Below are 22,601 nucleotides of genomic sequence, written 5' to 3'. Positions count from 1 at the left end.
ATATACTATGAGATATACTATGGGATATGCTATGAGATATGCAATGAGATATGCAATGAGATATACTATGAGATATACTATGAGATATACTATGGGATATGCTATGAGATATACTATGGGATATGCTATGGGATATGCTATGAGATATACTATGAGATATACTATGGGATATACTATGAGATATACTATAGGATATACTATGAGATATACTATGGGATATACTATGGGATATACTATGAGATGCTGATTACTATTATTTGGCGTGATGCTGACCTAGGAGTTTGTTTACCTGCTGAACTAGCTAGTGATCATATTTTGGAAAGCCTTGACTCTCAATGTGTCTATCAACAGCTGCAGGCCCATCAATGTCTGAAATGTTACATTAAGTAAAGTGGATGAACTAGTTGTCCACATAAAGGAGAACCTAGGTGTTTTTCCCTGTTAGTTCTAGATACTTGACTGTCTCACTGTTCTGTTAGAGTCTAGACAATGTGTCAGTGTATGGTTAGATAATTGACTGTCACATAGTTCTGTTAGAGTCTAGATTAATGTCAGTGTATGGTTAGATACTTGACTGTCCCACAGTTCTGTTAGAGTCTAGATTAATGTCAGTGTATGGTTAGATACTTGACTGTCCCACAGTTCTGTTAGAGTCTAGATTAATGTCAGTGTATGGTTAGATACTTGATGACTGTCCCACAGTTCTGTTAGAGTCTAGATCAATGTCACAGTGTATGGTTAGATACTTGACTGTCCCACAGTTCTGTTAGAGTCTAGATTAATGTCAGTGTATGGTTAGATACTTGACTGTCCCACAGTTCTGTTAGAGTCTAGATTAATGTCAGTGTATGGTTAGATACTTGACTGTCCCACAGTTCTGTTAGAGTCTAGATTAATGTCACCGTGTATGGTTGGATACTTGACTGTCCCACAGTTCTGTTAGAGTCTAGATTAATGTCACAGTGTATGGTTAGATACTTGACTGTCCCACAGTTCTGTTAGAGTCTAGACCAATGTGTCAGTGTATGGTTAGATACTTGACTGTCCCACAGTTCTGTTAGAGTCTAGATTAATGTCACAGTGTATGGTTAGATACTTGACTGTCCCACAGTTCTGTTAGAGTCTAGATCAATGTGTCAGTGTATGGTTAGATACTTGACTGTCCCACAGTTCTGTTAGAGTCTAGACCAATGTGTCAGTGTATGGTTAGATACTTGACTGTCCCACAGTTCGGTTAGAGTCTAGATCAATGTCACAGTGTATGGTTAGATACTTGACTGTCCCACAGTTCTGTTAGAGTCTAGATCAATGTCACAGTGTATGGTTAGATACTTGACTGTCCCACAGTTCTGTTAGAGTCTAGATCAATGTCACGGTGTATGGTTAGATACTTGACTGTCCCACAGTTCTGTTAGAGTCTAGATCAATGTGTCAGTGTATGGTTAGATACTTGACTGTCCCACAGTTCTGTTCGAGTGTAGATCAATATGACAGTGTATGGTTAGATACTTGACTGTCCCACAGTTCTGTTAGAGTCTAGATTAATGTCACAGTGTATGGTTAGATACTTGACTGTCCCACAGTTCTGTTAGAGTCGAGATCAATGTGACAGTGTTGATATTGTTTGCTGCATGTTCTTCCATTCCAAAAGAGTTTAACCTGTAAATTATCCTAATGATAATCCCATATCAAGTGGAAAAAGTGATGTAATATTATGTCTTAGGGAGTTAATTATTACTTGTGAAATCATAGGTAAACACAGGTTTATTACAAAATGTAATTTTTTGGACGTAACTTTAGTTAATTTTTGTTATATCTGGGAACTTGGTTAATTTTTAGCCCACCATCATCAGATGGTGGGCTATTCAAATCGCCCTGCGTCCGTGGTCCGTGGTCCGTCCGGCCGTCCCTCCGTCCGTCCCTCCGTCCGTAAACAATTCTTGTTATCGCTATTTCTGAGAAAGTACTGATGGGATCTTTCTCAAATTTCATATGTAGGCTCCCCTTGGTGCCTAGTTGTGCATATTGCATTTTGGGACCGATCGGAAAACAACATGGCCGACAGGCAGCCATCTTGGATTTTGACAATTGAAGTTTGTTATCTCTATTTCTGAGAAAGTATTGAAGGGATCTTTCTCAAATTTCATATGTAGGCTCCCCTTGGTGCCTAGTTATGCATATTGCATTTTGGGACCGATCAGAAAACAACATGGCCGACAGGCAGCCATCTTGGATTTTGACAATTGGAGTTTGTTATCGCTATTTCTGAGGAAGTACTGAAGGGATCTTTCTCAAATTTCATATGTAGGTTCCCTTTGGTGCCTAGTTATGCATATTGCATTTTGGGACCAATCGGAAAACAACATGGCCGACAGGCAGCCATCTTGGATTTTGACAATTGGAGCTTGTTATCGCTATTTCTGAGGAAGTACTGAAGGGATCTTTCTTATTAAATTTCATATGTAGGTTCCCTTTGGTGCCTAGTTATGCATATTGCATTTTGGGACCAATCGGAAAACAACATGGCCGACAGGCAGCCATCTTGGATTTTGACAATTGGAGCTTGTTATCGCTATTTCTGAGGAAGTACTGAAGGGATCTTTCTTATTAAATTTTATATGTAGGTTCCCTTTGGTGCCTAGTTATGCATATTGCATTTTGGGACCAATCGGAAAACAAAATGGCCGACAGGCAGCCATCTTGGATTTTGACAATTGAAGTTTGTTATCGCTATTTCTGTGAAAGTACTGAAGGGATCTTTCTCAAATTTCATATGCAGGTTCCTCTTTGTGCCTAGTTATGCATATTGCATTTTGAGACTAATCAGAAAACAATATGGCCGACAGGCAGCCATCTTGGATTCTGACAATTAAAGTTTGTTATCGCTATTTCTGTGAAAGTAATGAAGGGATCTTTCTGAAATTTCATATGCAGGTTCCCCTCAGTGCCTAGTTATGCATATTGCATTTTGAGACCAATAGGAAAACAACATTGCTGACAGGCAGCCATCTTGGATTTTGACAATTAAAATTTGTTATCGCTATTTCTCAAAAAGTAATAAAGATCTTTCTGAAATTTCATATGCATGTTCCCCTTAGTGCCTAGTTATGCATATTGCATTTTGAGACCAATCAGAAAACAACATGGCCGACAGGCAGCCATCTTGGATTTTGACAATTGAAGTTTGTTATCGCTATTTCTCAGAAAGTAATGAAGGGATCTTTCTAAAATTTCATATGCATGTTCCCGTCGGTGCCTAGTTATGCATATTGCATTTTGAGACTAATCAGAAAACAACATGGCCGACAGGCAGCCATCTCGGATTTTGACAATTGAAGTTTGTTATCGCTATTTCTGTGAAAGTACTGAAGGGATCTTTTTTAAATTTCATATGTAGGTTCCCCTCAGTGCTTAGTTTTGCATATTTGGACCAATACGAAAACAACATGGCCGACAGACAGCCATTATAGCTAAATCTTAAATTCTGTATATAGGTTCCCCTTGTTTGAAAAGTACTAGAGGGCTGTTTCTGAATTTACACAGATAAGTAAGACTTAGAGGAAGGGAAAAGTAGGGAAAAGATCAATCTGACATGGAACCTATAAAGATCATTCAATGGTGGGCGCCAAGATCCCTCTGGGATCTCTTGTTGTTATATCTGGGAACTTGGTTAATTTTTGTTATATCTGGGAACTTGCTGAATGTTGTAGTTTCTGTAGTATTTCTTTATCTGCTTCCTTAGTTAGCGGCACCTCTCATGTAGGCGACAGCAAGTCTGGCACCTCGTACACCTCAGGCTCCACCGTGGGGCACAATGGTACATCTACGTACCACACCCCCACACAGTCGTCTTACGCAAATGCTGTCCAGATATACACTCAGAAACTTGGAGCATCAAATAGGCCCCGGTCTGCTTCCAGTCAGCGTCCAGGTATAGTAGAGGCTAAATCAACAATCTCCTCGGGAGCTTTTATGGTCTGTGCTTACAGCTTAAAGCCTCTACTTAGTGAATTCAGTTTACAGCTAAATTTTATACATCACAAACATTTTATATAATGCACAATGTAATTTTTAGACACTATGCAAGTTACAACTTTAGTTAGTATACTTCAAAATATTTTCATTTCTTACTAAGCATGATATTTTCTCTTTCTGAATAACGGAACAGTCAGGAATTTGTTTGATGAAGAAATAACATAATTATGTATAATAGCTGTATTTAGGTGATTTTCATGTGGATATGAATGCCACACAGATTACAGATTTATTGCATTTAGTGTATATTTCCTAAATAAGACATCAATATAAATAGCATATTTAATTTATACATGATAATAATTTCCTTGAGATTGATAAAATATGAAAAATAATATCATATAAAGTGATCTTTATTCAAATTGTTCGAGTCATAATATTGTTTAGCATCGATAAGATACAAGATAATGATAATTATCTGCATCATAATGAAAAGTGAAGATTAAAAGATAAAGGATGATTAATTTTTTGTAAGAGTTAAAACTTTATATTATCATATTGTAGCCTCATCCAGTGGGCCACGTCAACGACCGATGTCTGCTGTACTACAGAATCGTCCTTCATCAGCGAGTGCTTACTCTACCACAGACCCAACAGTTGGTAGGGACATTCTCTGTATATTTATTGTATATATTCATCTGTTTCCTATCACAACTGTTTAATCAGGTGTGATATGACTACTTTTACACACTGTAATCAACAATGTGCTTAAAAGATAATTATATAAAAACTAGGGGTTAAAAAACAAAAGATTGGCATTATTACACATATGTATTGAACTCTGCTGTAGGGTATCCAACAATGGCTGGGGATGTTGTATGCCTTTTCTGTGATATACTGTATTTAGAAATTGTATTTAGCTCCATATTTTGGTAAATAATGATTGAGAATGCTAAGTCTTAACATTGCTATTAAATTGTGAAACAAATGTTTCATTATGTCAAATTTCTGATATGTCTTTAGGGTCAGAGGTAGAATTTTTTGTTAGACTGTATATAAGTTATAAGTGAAATAAGTAGTCTAAGCAGTCTAAAGAATATGTATGTATGTTTAAAGATATGTTTAGTTCTTCCAGATATATGATTCATTTCCAATTGTATTAACATAAAATGTTACATGATATTGACAGATTCGTACAATGAACAGGCGATACAGGACGCCCTACAGAAGCTGGCCATTCGTCAGCAGTCGCGTCAGTATTCAGCACACAATAGCACAAGTGCCATAGGACTAGATGCTCAGGGGTCACGACCCCCATCAGGGATGGTGTCAAAGCCATATAGACCAATGACAGCAGGTGACATTAGTAGTACTTATAAATCTACTCAGTCTTTCCCAAATGGTAGCTCTGACAAGATCAAAGACCAGCCCAAATATGTATCTTTGGAAGATCATTACCTGAAGTCGCGGCCACCACCCGCCCCTGCCCAGCGTATCCAGTCAGCTGGAATAGTTGGTCGCAATCGAAATGCCAATGCAACTTTTAATAGCTTTATAGAGGATACAGATGGCACACACCAAGGGGACCTTGCCATGGCTTACAATCAGGTGACCGGTGTGTTGCCTAGCAACTATAGCGCGGCCTCACAGTCCAGTAAACAGTTTCAATTGGTGCAGCAACACCAGGCTTTGAAGCAGCAGAGCAAAGCCATGTTGGAGCAAAGTAAAGCCAAGCACCAAGCCATGGTTGCCCAGGCATATGCCATGCAAAAATCACTACAGGGACAGACAGCCAAGGTCACAGACATGGAGAGTGGTGTACAAAAGGCACCACCCAAACCCCACTACCGACATATTGGACCTGTCGAGGTAGAAAGTGCCATGCAGAAATATGCTCCTAAACCGCCCACACAACCCTCACACACACGCAGGGCAGGCATACATCGTGTACAAAGGTCAGTAGCTGTTTAAGATTGAAAAATTGTTTCTTTTTTGGCAGGTTTATTTAACAGGAATATGCATGATTGGTACCATACTTTGATTTCTGTATTAGTAAAATGTGTACAGCTTTCCATGTCTTGCCTCAGATTACCAATACCTCTGTACAGGTCTTTATATTGTACTGGATTTCTGTTAACAGTAGACTTGCTTTTGCATAAAGATAAACTTAGTTTGACATAAATCATAGTGTGTATTAAATGTAAAATCATAAGTGAAATATAATCCTCTAATTTCTGCAGTAAGTCTCCTAAATGGCGCTGAGGAAAAATAACATTGGTATGTTTGACTGTCCTCATTGCTATATAGTGATACATCAGCTAGCAAAACAACATGGCAATGTGTTCAGTGGCTAATAGATATATTGTGTGTCTTATAGGGAAATTTAGATGAAGATTGTATCGAGGTGCTACACTACAACTTAGTCTACAGGTAGCCTGTTTTACTATGCCTGGGTGTTCTTCCCCTTAAAGTTTAAGAAACCTACAAATATTGTAACAGTTGATTTATACGTTTTATAGATGTTGTAACCCTGGGTTTGATGATGTCCACTAATCTTTTTTCTCTATACCTACAGTTATGCGAGGGAAATGTCCTATACTAGAATTGTCTGTCCACCTAATTTTGTGTGCACTCTTTATTTCCCGTCACAAACCCATAACCTAGCATTGTCCCAATACTACTGTTAGACTCCAACAAAACTTTGTCACTGTCAGTCAGTATAGAGACTTACACGCGCACGTAATATCCAATAATGACGATGGCTAGTGTGAAGGGTTTTAACCACTGTGGAACAGTCTACTCCAGTCAAACCTCAACATTAACACTAAACAGCAAACAGTAAATCATCCTAATGCTTCTTTAAAACAGAATCTCACACACATATATGTGCATAACTGATGATGATCAGGTTTCTTTTTCCCAATTTGATAAGAATAAAATAAAAGAACTCATTTGAATAACTTCAAATTAATCCTATATATTGTATTTCATACTAGTATGTAAGGTAGCCTGTCATACCTGGTAGATTACAAAAAAAAGCATGAAATGGTAGGGAAAAAAGCATCTTTAGTTAGCCAAGTTGATATTTCATTGTTTAATTTAATATATACTCTTTATTTAATTTTGCTATTTGCCTACCACATTTTGTTGAAGCTAGCTTGCTGCCTTCTTATTTTGTTTGCAATATAACTGTTACAATACCAATATAGTGATCGTTAGTAGATCCATGGGTACAGGAGGCTGTGAAAAAGTTGTCTGATGACAAAGATATTTTAAATTGATATCTGGCCGTGTTTGTGTATGACAGGAGTGCTGTACCTGAAGAATCGCTAAACTTCAACTTTCACAACAGTCTCAAGTATGACATACACACAGGACAGATGAGCCCATCCTCAGGTATTCCTAGATCATCCTTAGTGTCTACAGCGCCCTCATCACACAAGTCTCGACGTATCAAAACATTGAAATAAATCTATTTTCAATGAAAATGATTATCTTTAACCTTCAGTTAATTCCATACTCACTACTCTCATACATCAGTGATTCATTATAATGTTTTGTGACTTTTAGAAGAAATCGGTTACTGTTGATATTATGATTTTTAACAAAAATTAACAGTGTTTTCTTAATATTCCCTGCAGTGTAACTTTCATAATTTGATTGTTCGTAAATTTCATTACACATTTGAAGGACTGAAATAAATTAACTTTCATTTGTTCTTTCAGCTCTTAAAATAACTTCAACATTAAAGACATATTAAGTAAGATTTGTTTTAGAAAACTTGCTTGTTTGATAAGAATAATGTAGATTTGATGAGACTTTCTGTGTACAAATACGTATAGAGAAACCATGTAGATTAACCCTATGGACATGTGATAAAAATAATGCTGCATATCATCACACCCAACTACTAGGAAAACCTAGACTTAGTAAGTAGTTAACACAATGTATATTAAATGCCTCAAACTCACTCCCACCTGCAATTGGCTGGTAAAATGTGTAATTTAGTTTTAACAAAAAAGTAATTTAGATTATTAATTGTACATATTTCTGAATTTCTTGTAGGATTTACATTTAGTATGATGTCATTATGTAGGATTTACATTAAGTATGATGTCATTATGTATGATGTCATTATGTAGTATTTACATTAAGTATGATGTCATTATGTATGATGTCATTATGTATGATGTCATTAAGTATGATGTCATTATGTAGGATTTACATTAAGTATGATGTCATTTTGATATGAACTTTAAAAGGCTTCATTTTATCTCACTACTGGTCAAAGTACAGAATAGATTTTAACAAAATTTGGTAAGAAACACATGGTAAGATAGAGGTTAATCATTTAAATTGCTTTTAGTTCTAAACGACAAAATAGATTTTGATGAAATTTGGTCTGGGGCATCATTTGGCAAATCAGATGCATATAAACAAAGGATGTGACTACATGGCACTCTTGTGGCAGCCAAAAAAAATGTTTTCTTTTTTTATAAACCCTCTAAAATCCTTTTTCAAAAATGACAGGAATTGGTCCACTGTAGTTTAAACCATTTCAGGAGGCAGTTCAAATTTAGGAAAATATTTGAAATATAACTTAGATTAGAGTATTTCGCCATATTAATATATTACTGAAATATCCATGTGAGCCATACAGGCCCTTTAGGCCTCTTGTTAGTGTTACATTTTAGATGATTTGGCAGGTAACTGAATTATAAGAACTAACTAGAAAAAAAACAATTTCCCTAGATGTATAGGCTAGGGCAATTGGTCAAGAATTTCTAAGTGAGAAATATGTTTGAAGTTATAATGTAAGCCATGTATTGATTGATATTCTTTTCTTTCTTTCTTTTTTGCATAAGATGTAATATTAGTAAAAGTTTGTTTTAAAATGAAGCATTGCCTTCTGTGAAAAACATTCTTATACTAGTTGTGATTTTGTGTTATTATTTTTTTTTTTATTTTTCTATTTCTTTTTTTTCTTTTCTTTTTTGAGTTGATAATATGGCATGGACTTATTTAAAAAAAAATTTAAAAAAAATGAGAATATTACCCTTTCCCCCCCCCCCCCCCCTTTTTTTTTTTCATCTCAAGAAGTAAAACTTTCACATGACAATTTATCAATTTCAGACCGTCATAGCATCATGTACCGAAAACAGCCCCGTCAGGAGTGGCTAGGTAATTCAGGGTTTTGTGAAATGACATGTAGCAGTAGCTTCTTTTCTAGACTTTTTTCTCTAAAATCTATCAATACTGCACTCCAGGAATTAACCACATATATATTCCAATAATCATTAATGAAAACGTCTTGTTAAAATTAAACAGTATCCCAAAGGGTTATTTTTTATATGCTCTAAAACTTAAAACACCAGGTAATTGTCCCATTTTTGTGCTGTTCATCCATAGTATTGTCGATGACTTGTAGTCCCAAGTTCTTTTAGTTTACAATCTAGTTTCCTGGCTTCCAGTCTTACTTGATCCTCAAGTAACTCCACTCTGATGACGTTGATATCTTCTATCATCAGCCTCTGTGATAACCTTTAGCATATATAAATATCTTCCATCTATATCACAATTTTATTGGTCGATGAGTCATATTGACATGCACCTTCTAAGGTTTCTTAGACATTTTTGAAGAGTTTTTCAGCTTTTTATTTATTGACAAACATTTGTGAGACAATCTATACTGTTCTACAACTTCTCTTCTTAGCAGAATCTCCATGTATCATGTTGAGAAATACTTTTTTATCAGAATCTCTAAGCTCCTCTCTTCATCAATTGCTTCCTTGATTAGATGTTCTATTTATCAGAAAGGTGAAGGGCCCATTGATCCACCATACTAACTATGTCTTTTACTCTTAGACTACTACCCGTTACTACTTAGTTGAAGAAAATAACAATTTACAAAATTATTATTTTTTTTTTTTTACAATTTGGAAATATTTGTCTTACTTTAAAATATTTTCCTTTGTTATTATCCATTGAAATCAGTACATTAAATATAAAACACCCAATGAACTTAAGTATTTATATCTTACATGTTTATATACCTAAAGTATTTATATCTTACATGTTTACCTATATAGTTTGTGTTGTCTTCTTATATAGTAGTCAGCTCTTGCACAGTTATTTGAATTATTATATTAATTACTGGTAATCTTCTTAAAAAAAATTGTATGTGGTGTAATTTTAATTTTCTTGCAAATCTTAAAGCCTTGTCTGACTGACTGAATACCGTATTTTTTTCAGCTTAAATCATTTGAAAAAAAAATCAGAAATAGTTCTTATTGTTTCCAAATTGTAAAAATACTGCTGCATTGCCCCAATCAGTATGTTAGTTATCTCTAGATTATCCTCAAGTTAAGTCAATGCTGTGACATTTATTTGTTTCACTCTGGATATATACATGCATGCCTCACACACTGTTTAGACGGGTTGGATAACAGAATGATTTTATGTATTTTGTTTTGTTGTGTTTGTTGATTAATGAACCTTTCAGTTCACAGGTATATTTTGTATTTTCTTGCCATTACATATACTTCAAAGTGATATTATAATTAGCTTACCTGGTCAGAGTAAAACTAAGATTTACATGTAGTAGTGTCGTGGTGTGTGTGTCCGTCGTCATTTCATGGTATCATCTTTTCCTTTTAAGTCTTAATTCTCAGTAAACATGAGAACATGGTGTCAGTACGAGAGGAAACTCGGGCTTGGTCATGGTATTAGGCCAGTATAGCATGCTGGGATTGCTACCAAGTTTGTTCAAATGAGTGACCTTCACCTGATATCATAGTCAGATTAAGTGTGTTTACTAAAAGGACCTCTTAATAACTAATTAACAGATCCAGGGTCACGATATTGGGCAAGTTGATTTAAATGAATGACCTTGACCTATGTCAGGATAACAGGGGTCAAGTCCTCAAATATTTGATTCTGGATACAAAAGTCCAAAGGTTTCAGTATTAGAGACTGAACAACAACTGAGAAAATTACGAACTTCACATCTGTGACCTACAAAATCAACTTAGAATTAAATCAAATTGAATAAATCAAATTACAATACAAGCATTAAATCTTCAAACAAAGTCTTCACTTCTTTATATTTAGATCAGGTGAGCGATATGTGCCAATGTTTATTGAGTTTTTTTCACTTCTAGCCTTAGCATACTTTTTTCTATATTTCAAATCTAAAGTTTTACTTTTGACATAATTTCATTTGTACAGTTGTAATTATGAACACCGCTTTTTGTAAAGAAATCTGAAATAACAGTTCTAGCATACAAAAATCTAAATTTCCACTTTTCTTTGACCACTAGTTTTGGAGTCTGAAAAACTGCTATACCCACTCATTGTTTGATGTAGGAGTGTAGAAGAAAATTATGCTAGTTTTGAAAATCATATGGGGTTTGGTATAAATAATGGTTGATATTTGATTAATAAGTAATGTTGATTGTGTTTTACAGGATGGTAGGATCTCAACCGTATGATGATGGCTATGGTTGACAACTGTGATATCACATCTAAAGGGAGAGAACTCTACTTGGACTTCCAAGAAATTCCTAGTCTACAGGATTAATCTACATAAATGCTTATAATAATTAACAGGAAGTTATCACACTTCTGGCTGTGATATAAAGTCTTTATCAGCTTATTGCTAGTAACATAGATATTAGTGCACAATATTACACCAATTCTAGGTACAATTACACCAATTCTAGGTACAATTACGCCAATTCTAGGTAAAATTACACCAATTCTAGGTAAAATTACACCCAATTCTAGGTACAATTACACCAATTCTAGGTAAAATTACACCAATTCTAGGTACAATTACACCAATTCTAGGTACAGTTACACCAATTCTAGGTACAAATTACACCAATTCTAGGTACAATTACACCAATTCTAGGTACAATTACACCAATTCTAGGTACAGTTACACCAATTCTAGGTACAATTACACCAATTCTAGGTAAAATTACACCAATTCTAGGTAAAATTACACCAATTCTAGGTAAAATTACACCAATACTAGGTAAAATTACACCAATTATAAGTACAGTTACACCAATTCTAGGTACAATTACACCAATTCTAGGTACTGTTTGAGACACAAATGTACCATCCACAATTGCCTCATTTCCCTTTATATTCAGACACAAAATTATTCTAGTATTGTCCGATCTTTTTTTGGAAGTTATATAAGGTTGAAGAACGGTGTCCTCAAATTCATAATCGTCCAAGATGCTTACATATTGTTTAATATGGCAATCATCATAAAGTCATACAGTTGACCACTGAGCTATCCCTGTGGCCTGTCTTATGTATTTAAAATGCACAGGTGAACTCCATCATGTTGTACACATTGACTGAAGGAGTCGAGTGGTTAGTGGAACATTCAATAACTCTTCATATCTGTGATATTTAGGTGTAAGTACAAAAATAGCTTTATATATTAATAACAATATTATTGAAAGGATGCATGTTTGTTATATGACAATTTTGATTGGCAGGTTTTTAAAACATAATACAATCCTATGCCTTGTCCTTATATGTAGTCATGTGATCTAGGCAATATGTCTACCACAATGCTCAAAATCTTTGAGTGACTATTGGTGTTTTATTATTGCTGAAAACAAAGTGGTAATTTGTTTTTATTTTACATGCTGAAATTTTATCATCTGTTGAATTTAAAGTTACTCAAGAAAAAATATTGAAATATTTTTCCTGCAACAGCTTTGTTGTTTTCACGCTAAGTAGTTTAGGAAAAGTTGGGTATTTTTATCGCCATTGAACTTCATGTTAAAGAAATTGCTGTGATTTGTGAAACATGTTGAATTTAAACACTAATTTTGATGACCGTGACACTATTCAATAGAATGCATTCCATTACCACGATAATGATTTAGAGCTGTGATATTTTGTGTTACCTTATACAGATGTTGTAAGCATGCTACATATACACATTGGGCACATGATTATCTATAAATGACGCTAGTGAATATACTTGATCTATTATTAGAGAGATCGAGTCTCAAACATTATTTAAAGCATCTTAACAAGAAAGTTAAATGGTGAAAGAGATAACAATGCCCTATTGTTATTAATATATAATGACACAATGAACCATATATGCAATTCTAAGTTACTGGAAGTATCTAATCAAATATGTCTTAATAAAAGACTAACATCTTGAATTTGTGTGGTGGTGAGTCTTAGAATATCAAGATCAAATTTGTATTGTATGATTGGGAGTGTGAATTAACAGTGAAAACCTAGGATTCAATGAGTTGTCATCACAAGCTTTTCTGTCCTAAGTGTGTACATTACAGTATAAGATAATGAAAACATTTGATTCAGTTTTCTAAACCTAATTCACGACGTTAACAGTACACTATGATTTCCATTATATTGTATTTATATGTTAATATGAAACCTACAATGGTCTCATTACTATTTTTACTTATGTATGGGAACATCTTCTACATTCACAAATAACTTGTTATATATATTTAGTACTTTGTAGTAAGTATGTATGTGATACAAACTGTAATCCAAACATACAATAGGGACCATGTATGTGATACAAACTGTAATCCAAACATACAATAGGGACCACAAGGTCACAGTGACTTAATGATTATTGTAAGGATCAATTAAAGCTATTTATTTAGTAAATGTCGGTTTACAAGATTTATTTGACATGTATAAAACATTATGTTGTCATGGTGCCATTATTTTGCTAAAATGTATCTATTGAATCAAATGATATACCATTTAATGTCTACATGTTCAGGAAACAGCCACGTGGTGACACGTGTCTCCCAGTTTATCACCTCCAGTGACACATGTCACCCAGTGTATCATGATCACTGTCACCTCCAGTGACACATGTCACACAGTGTATCATGATCACTGTCACCTCCAGTGACACGTGTCACCCAGTGTATCATGATCACTGTCACCTCCAGTGACACGTGTCACCCAGTTTATCATGATCACTGTCACCTCCAGTGACACGTGTCACCCAGTTTATCATGATCACGGTCACCTCCATCTTTGCTAACCAAAGGTTGCACTCTGCTTTAAGCTGCTTAGTGCAGTGTAACCCTTAGTGAAGATGTGTCACCTCGAGGCTTGTTACAAATAGAATCCGTCCACATATTTATATTGATGACATGTGTTTATTTTTATTTACTGTATATCTGGTCAGATTTTTATCTTTAACTATCCGGTACTGTATGTGTATATTTACCTATATATTTTGGTGGAACATTCCCCTCACATTGAAGAGTAATCAAACAGGAAGTCTCTACCACAACAGTTGGTTTCTGACTTCAAACAAAATTTCACCCAGATGTTGATGAAGAAACTTGCTCAAGTTTAAGATGCATTACTTCAATATCCAATCTTATTTCAATCTCTATATTATGAACGTTTCTATTTTGGACTGACAGAAATCATGTATCGGACTGTTTGGACATAACTAATGACAATATAAAGTTTAATATTTCCAATGCATTGTGAGACAAACACATATTATTGTACAGATTATTTTTGTAGAAATTTCAACAAAAATCATGTGTATGAAATCTGTGGGAACCTGTAATTGAAATTACTTTTCTCAAAATTTTAACTATCTGGAAGTCAATGCCAAAAAAAAACTGAAATAATTTGTAGTCTGTCCAGTATTGTTTTTATTTATCTGTGATATATAATAGTATTGTTTAAGTGGTGTACATGTGACATGTCCATATTACTGTGTATGTTGGTACTGTATGTATCCTGACCAATATTGGATTGGCTTGCTAACTTGAAATCCATATGTTACTAAGAACACTTACCCTTCCCTAGTACAAGTCGTTTCTGATGTTTTTTTGTTCTTGTCATCTCAGTCCATGTGATCGCCTTTCCTGTCGCTATCCAGGTTTGTCCTTGTCAAAACATATTAAAAAAATACATTGTACTTATTGTTTTAGTTTAGACACATATATAAACTATTTTAGTGGTGATATTATTTAAAAAGAAGAAATTGATTTAAACTTGACCATTTTTCGTTGTAGAAATGATGAATCTCAAATCAAAATGCTTTACAATGATATAGTAATAGTATGACTGTGTTTATAGTCGTCAGGGTAAGTGGTATTTATGGTTACAGTGTTTGGTGATACAGTGTAGTACTAGTTACAACACACTGGTTTATACAAGTGTTATATAACACGTTTATTGTCAAGAATCATTGATCTTGATTACGTTCATCCGGAAAATCCAATTTCAGTCATTAAAGAATGGATATAAATTTTGGTGAAAGTTTTCATATTTAAATCAGTCCAGAAAAGTGTAGGAGAAATTGAAGTAAATCCTTTAAATCTCTACTACTCCTGAGCGTCTGCATGCATTTTGATGAAATTCGTCTGGAGCATTATTGGGTAAGGAAAATCTAATGTAGAAATGGAGGATGTCGTTCCCTTGGGACAAGAGGGGAGGGACCAATAGGGGAAACGGAGTTAAATATTTTGAATTGCTACTAGTCCTGAACAACCGAATTGGTTTTAATGAAATATGATCTGGAGCATTATTGACCAAATGAGGTCTAATGTTGTATAATCTATGGATGTGGTACTCATGGGGTGGGAGAAAGCCCAACTGGGGAAATATTGCAAAAAAAAAAGAAACATTCAAATTCTTTTTCTTTTTTAAGAAATACAGGATTTGTTCCATCTATAGTTTGAACCATTGTTGGGAGAGGCAGTGAAAAAATAGGAAATATTTGAAATATAACTCAGAGTATTTTACCATGATTACTGAAATATCCAGGTCAGCAATGCAGGCCCTCTGGACCTTTTGTAATTGTTAAGTATAACTTTTTTACAAAATGAGAAATTGACAAGCTCGTACTTTAAATGCAATGCAGGAAACAGTAACATCGATTTATATCAAACATATTTACAGTCTGCACCACTAATAAGCTATCAAGATAAAATATATGTGAATATTTCAGTCATTTTCAGAGGATAATACAGCTCAACAGGAGCTGTTGAAATAACCAAGATTTGAATCAATATTGTGGATTTAACAGTTAATTTTGTAATACACCCTGGTACAAATTAAGTCAGGATTTAACAATATTTGAAAAAAATGAAGAAAAAATATATATTTAGCATTCAAATTCTGCAAATGTAAATTTTGGAAATGTTTATCGATTGTAAAATATGTTAGCTATTGCTAGAGTTCACATTTTGCAGCATTACGAAAGAAATTGAACTTAACAGTTAATAATGACGGTTCAAATCATAGTTATTGTTAACAGAATAATCATGATAAATGGTATAGTAGCACATTCCAATGTTCGTCCTTTTTCTCATCATAATTGCCGTTATATGACACCTAATTTGTGTACTTGATTCGATGACATTTTCTGATCGATGGCAAGTTTTTATGGTTTGCTTTTCGAAGCAGAAAAAAGAAAATTAGCAATAAATAGTGAATAAATTATTATATAAATATGAAACATGTTTTGTTTTGTTTTGAAATGGAATTTCGTGTGTCTCATATAAACATAACAACAGACTGACACTTTTGTCTCCATTGAGCCTGACTGATGCTATACAAAGGATAAGCCAGTCGATAAATATATATATTTCATCTCGCTCTCTGGCAGAATACCGTCGCCAAATCTCGACTATTTCACTGTAACCCTGTGCAACATTCTAATTTTGCTCATTGTAATATATATAAACATTATTCAGAAAAAATGCTGTGTAATGCAATGAAAGGGTCAGCTCGCCTGGTGCCGTCTTTTGAAACATATCTTAATAGGTATCGATCTAAGAGTATGGTTTTAGACTTGTTCAATTAACTCTCCCCTTCCTGACTTGTAAGTGTTCAGCATGCCCTAAGACCTAATACTGTGTAATATGTTCGTCGTCTTTCTTATGGTGAAAATTACACCTAAACGTATTTAGCACAAAGTATGCACGCTTTTACTCCTCATTATTTCTAGTACAGGAAACGATGCTTACAAAGAAATGTCTAAAGCGGCGAGAGCTGCACTGTAGAAGTACATAAATAAAACGAATACAGATAAGTGAGAATGTCAATTCCAGTGGAGGGCATTGATTTCTAAAGTCTTCTAGGCCTACCTCAAACATAAAATAAATAGTATACTCGATTATAAAAACGTAAAATGTTTTACCATGATAATTGAAATCGACAACTTTTCAAGCTAATATGTCATTGATATCGACTCGATTAACACCATATGCCTGACAATCGATCTAGTTCTGTCTGAGGTTCCATATTGGTCCTGTATTACCCATTCAAGATTATGATTCTACTTGGTGTGGTTAATCACCAGTGAAATATCTATAGCGCATGGTGTTTCATTCTCAGCCGTGTTGTGCAATGTTTAATGCATTAAAACCATATACAGTGTCGTGCATGTGTCGACAGTAGAGTGTAAAATCGAAGGCAATTATAAGTTTAGATCAAGCTCTGTGATTAAAAACACTTCATCATTTTAGGATCGTTATTAATGATGTAGGGGAAGAAAGCTTGGTTCAAAAACTAGAATTATGTGGATATATTTAGACTTCCAGATACACCGAGTTGTTGGGGTACTCTTACTCTGGTCGGAAATGACTTCTGAGTAGATTTATTACCACACGGAGTTTGCACGCGTGGCGTAATATCTAGAATTAATTACCAACGTCACGTCAACAATGCAAGTTTTTAAACGGCTTCCTGTTGCCGGACAGGAGGAGACACATTAGCATTTACCTCATTTAAGATTTTTTTTTCAATCGACAAGTTCTAACCATATTTTATTCTACATAAAACATTTACATGGTGTGGCTAGGCACGTTTAACATTCAATGATACCACTGAAAGTAGAAAATACATGTGTTTGTAGGTTTAAAGTTCAGGTTCCTGATGTCACTTAATGCTTGGAACATTTCACTAATCAACGAATGGAATGTCACTAATGAATCATTGATATAGAGAAATCTATAAAGGTCCTGGGACAGACTGGTGTAGGTCAAGGTCGTCTTAAAAACCAGGAGTTCTAGTCCAATAGATGCATTGATTGGTAATATGAGTTCTGTTGTGTTAATACGTTACAGTGTAGTGTATTCATAAATTTGTGATGATGATGATGATGATGATTACGATGACGACGACGACGATATATGATTATGATTGATTACAAAACATATCTTATGTAATTGATGTATTTATGCAATAAATAATAGGATTTGCATTATTTTGTATTTTTCAAAGCAGAAACGAAAACCAAACTGAAGGCATCATGATCACAAACAGATGGTTACAGGTGTTCTAGACGGGTAAACGATTCCTGTGACAGATGGTTACAGGTGTTCTAGACGGGTAAACGATTCCTGTGACAGATGGTTACAGGTGTTCTAGACGGGTAAACGATTCCTGTAACAGATGGTTACAGGTGTTCTAGACGGGTAAACGATTCCTGTGACAGATGGTTACAGGTGTTCTAGACGGGTAAACGATTCCTGTGACAGATGGTTACAGGTGTTCTAGACGGGTAAACGATTCCTGTGACAGATGGTTACAGGTGTTCTAGACGGGTAAACGATTGCTGTGACAGATGGTTACAGGTGTTCTAGACGGGTAAACGATTGCTGTGACAGATGGTTACAGGTGTTCTAGACGGGTAAACGATTCCTGTGACAGATGGTTACAGGTGTTCTAGACGGGTAAACGATTCCTGTGACAGATGGTTACAGGTGTTCTAGACGGGTAAACGATTCCTGTGACAGATGGTTACAGGTGTTCTAGACGGGTAAACGATTCCTGTGACAGATGGTTACAGGTGTTCTAGACGGGTAAACGATTCCTGTGACAGATGGTTACAGGTGTTCTAGACGGGTAAACGGTTCCTGTGACAGATGGTAACAGGTGTTCTAGACGGGTAAACGATTCCTGTAACAGATGGTTACAGGTGTTCTAGACGGGTAAGCGATTCCTGTAACAGATGTCATCACTCATTATGTCTCAGAGGGAACTTCCGTCAGTAAGAAACCACGGGCGATATATTGGAATCGTTCATTAGTAGGCTATGCTGTAGGAACCTACGACATCATAACGTCTGCATACTATTATGATAAATTAAAAGGAAAAGTAACTTTATCTCATGGATGCCTTAACTTGTCTGTCATTCGGAAAAGCTAGTAGAACATAATATTGTTAGCTCCAGGTGGCACAACATCCGGGCACTCCAGTCAGAAAACATGGGGTACCACAGAACTCATATGTACCCAATCTATATCTATATGTCACATTTACAAAAGACAAAGATATTATCATCTTTCAGAACAAATTGAGAGTAAGATACAGTAGAGGTAAGATTAACCAGACTGTACCATACAGATTGTAAACAATTTGTTTCACTATCGGAGTAGATTTAATCCATTAGGTCCAAAATAAAAGAATAATTCAGCTTAAAATCCAAAAAAGAGCTTAACATAAGTCTGTATTCTTTGACCCCGGCTGTAATGCCACATTTCCAGATTTACTTGGCAGGTTTGTGGATGTGCCTGATATGTCTAGTCATTACTCCTCGTCTGTATACATTCATATACATGTATTTCGTGCTTACAAAAAGAACTAGGCTTGTCTGACAACCAGCTTACAACAAACCTACACGATGAGTTCAATTTCCCAATCATTAATTTCCCCTTTCTTGATAGCAACATCCCTGCATCCCCTACTTAAGATATTCAAGGGCTTGTTCCTATTATCGCTAATCGAAATCCACTACTGACGGAGAAATTAACAACACTAGATATGTAGGTTGATGAAGACAATGGGAGCATGTTGTGGTCAACATCATGCTCTTATTTGGAAATATTCTATTTCCTTTTGCGATATGAAGTCAGACGGATTTGATGCTTGTTTATATGCCCAGGAGTTCCATGTCACAATCCTAACTCTTATTTTAAAATTTTGACAAACCCGGATTTGACCTAGATTTGTATGGCGGGTGTCGTCGACAGATTTGAAGACGCTTACTATTCCAGAGCGTGTGGCCTTTCCCCTCCTTGTACTATCCTCAGAAACATTCATGTACATTATTTATTTTTGTTTATATTTTGCCCTTCTCTTTTGAACAATTTCTAGTTGTGAATTATGGTCTCGTACTGTTTTGTTTTTTTACAATTACCTCACAAGTAGGTCATTGGGAACATTTGTTTGTAAACAACAACTATACTAAGCTTACTTACTTGCTTGTAAACAGGTTCTAAGGTTATCTATTTATCCATCTAAACAACTACTAAACTTAAAGTTCTTGCTAAAATTTAGATTCCAGTCTGTGACATAACTCATGAGGAGTCATAAATGCGCAAATAATTTCTAAATGAACAGGAAGCAACTGATGTCAAAGAAATCTCAGTAGATATACATGTAAATAGAAAACAACTAGAGTAAAAGCAAAAACCCAGTAGAAATAAATAGAACGCAATAAAGTATAAACAAAAACCAAGTAGAAATAGATAGAAAGAAACTAAAGTAAAAACAAAAACCAAGTAGAAATAGATAGAAAGAAACTAAAGTAAAAACAAAAACCAAGTAGAAATAGATAGAAAGAAACTAAAGTAAAAACAAAAACCCAGTAGAAATAGTAGAAAGCAACTAAAGTAAAAACAAAAACCCAGTAGATATAAATAGAAAGCAACTAGAGTAAAAACAAAAACCAAGTAGAAATAATAGAAAGCAACTAAAGTAAAAACAAAAACCCAGTAGAAATAGTAGAAAGCAACTAAAGTAAAAACAAAAACCCAGTAGATATAAATAGAAAGCAACTAGAGTAAAAACAAAAACCCAGTAGAAATAGTAGAAAGCAACTAAAGTAAAAACAAAAACACAGTAGATATAAATAGAAAGCAACTAGTGTAAAAGAAACTCCAGTAGATATAAAGCCACTGAAGTCAAAGAAATCCCAGTAGATATAGACAGAATTAACCAAATTCCATGTATAAGTAACCAAAACGAATCGCCATAGTCAAGAGTCGTCTATCGAAGATAACTTCACAACAACAAAAATACCAAAAATTCCTTTTGAAATGTTTTCAAATAAAATATGTCTAAACTAAACAAAACAAAAATACCAACTTAACTACGCTATACTAATTGACATTTTCCAAGCTTCTATCTAAACTCGGCACATATATTAATGTCTATGGATAAGACCTACAATTAGTCGCTATGTCTCCTAAATGTTTCCTCCTCCGAACTCTCCTAAAAAACTCTCACTTTGGAATGTCAGTATGGTATGACCTACCGACAGAACACGAAGCCTTTCTCAAAACGGCAAACATTAAACTAAAAGGCAAAAACGAGACACGTGTCAAGGCAGACATAAGGAAGTCAGACACCGTCAAGGGACACATCAGAAAGTCAGACACCGTCAAGGGACACATCAGGAAGTCAGACACCGTCAAGGGACACATAAGGCAGTCAGACACCATCAAGGGACACATCAGAAAGTCAGACACCGTCAAGGGACACATCAGAAAGTCAGACACCATCAAAGGACACATCAGAAAGTCAGACACCGTCAAGGGACACATCAGAAAGTCAGACACCGTCATGGGACACATCAGGAAGGGAGACAGCGTCAAGCGACACATAAGGCAGTCAGACACCGTCAAGGGACACATCAGGAAGGGAAACATCGTCAGGCGACACATAAGGCAGTCAGACACCGTCAAGGGACACATCAGAAAGTCAGACACCGTCAAGGGACACATCAGGAAGTCAGACACCGTCAATGGACACGTAGGGAAGTCAGACACCGTCAAGGGACACATCAGGAAGTCAGACACCATCAAGGGACACATCAGGAAGTCAGACACCGTCAAGGGACACATCAGGAAGCGAGACACAGTCAAGCGACACATAAGGCAGTCAGACACCGTCAAGGGACACATAAGGAAGTCAGACACCGTCAAAGGACACATATGGAAGTCAGACACCGTCAAGGGACACATAAGAAAGTCAGACACCATCAAAGGACACATCAGGAAGGGAAACACCGTCAAAGGACACATCAGGAAGGGAGACACCGTCAAGGGACACATCAGGAATGGAGACACAGTCAAGGGACACATCAGGAAGGCAGACACCGTCAAGGGACACATCAGGAAGTCAGACACCATCAAGGGACACATCAGGAAGTCAGATACCGTCAGGGGACACATAAGGGAGTCAGACACCGTCAAGGGACACATCAGGAAATCTGACACCGTCAAGGGACACATAAGGAAGGGAGACATCGTCAAGGGACATATAAGGAAGTGAGACACCGTCAAGGGACACATTGAGAAGCGAGACACCGTCAAGGGACACATAAGGAAGGGAGACACCGTCAGGGGACACATCAGGAAGGGAGACACCGTCAAGAGACACATCAGGAAGGGAGAAACCGTCAAGGGACACATCAGGAAGGGAGACACCGTCAAGGGACACATAAGGAAGTGAGACAGCGTCAAGGGATACATCAGGAAGTGAGTTACCGCCAAAGGACACATAGAGAAGTCAGACACCGTCAAGGGACACATCAGGAAGTGAGACACCGTCAATTGACA

The 22,601-nt window shown here is 35.7% G+C and overlaps 2 protein-coding genes across 17 annotated transcripts in view; both read left to right on the top strand.

Annotated features, from left to right (window-relative positions):
* LOC117323250 (tubulin polyglutamylase TTLL5-like) overlaps positions 1-15,670 on the top strand; it is a 65,284-nt gene extending 49,614 nt beyond the window's left edge. For 7 of the 16 annotated variants that reach the window (XM_033878344.1, XM_033878340.1, XM_033878341.1 and 4 more), the window contains 4 exons: positions 3,743-3,931; positions 4,540-4,635; positions 5,165-5,930; positions 7,283-7,694. In XM_033878344.1, coding sequence (XP_033734235.1) covers positions 3,743-3,931; positions 4,540-4,635; positions 5,165-5,930; positions 7,283-7,445 — 1,214 coding nt within the window. In that variant the 3' untranslated portion in view covers positions 7,446-7,694. The other 9 variants (XM_033878342.1, XR_004531695.1, XM_033878336.1 and 6 more) reach the window with 9 other exon arrangements.
* A 5,549-nt stretch (positions 15,671-21,219) lies between these two features.
* On the top strand, positions 21,220-22,314 carry LOC117324628. Its single transcript, XM_033880551.1, has one exon. The coding sequence runs from the start codon at positions 21,220-21,222 to the stop codon at positions 22,312-22,314; it is 1,095 nt and encodes a 364-aa protein (XP_033736442.1).
* The last annotated feature ends 287 nt before the right edge of the window (positions 22,315-22,601 follow it).

Source organism: Pecten maximus, chromosome 3 (assembly GCF_902652985.1).
Source record: "Pecten maximus chromosome 3, xPecMax1.1, whole genome shotgun sequence".
Taxonomy (NCBI): domain Eukaryota; kingdom Metazoa; phylum Mollusca; class Bivalvia; order Pectinida; family Pectinidae; genus Pecten; species Pecten maximus.
This window is presented reverse-complemented; position numbering and strand designations above follow the sequence as displayed.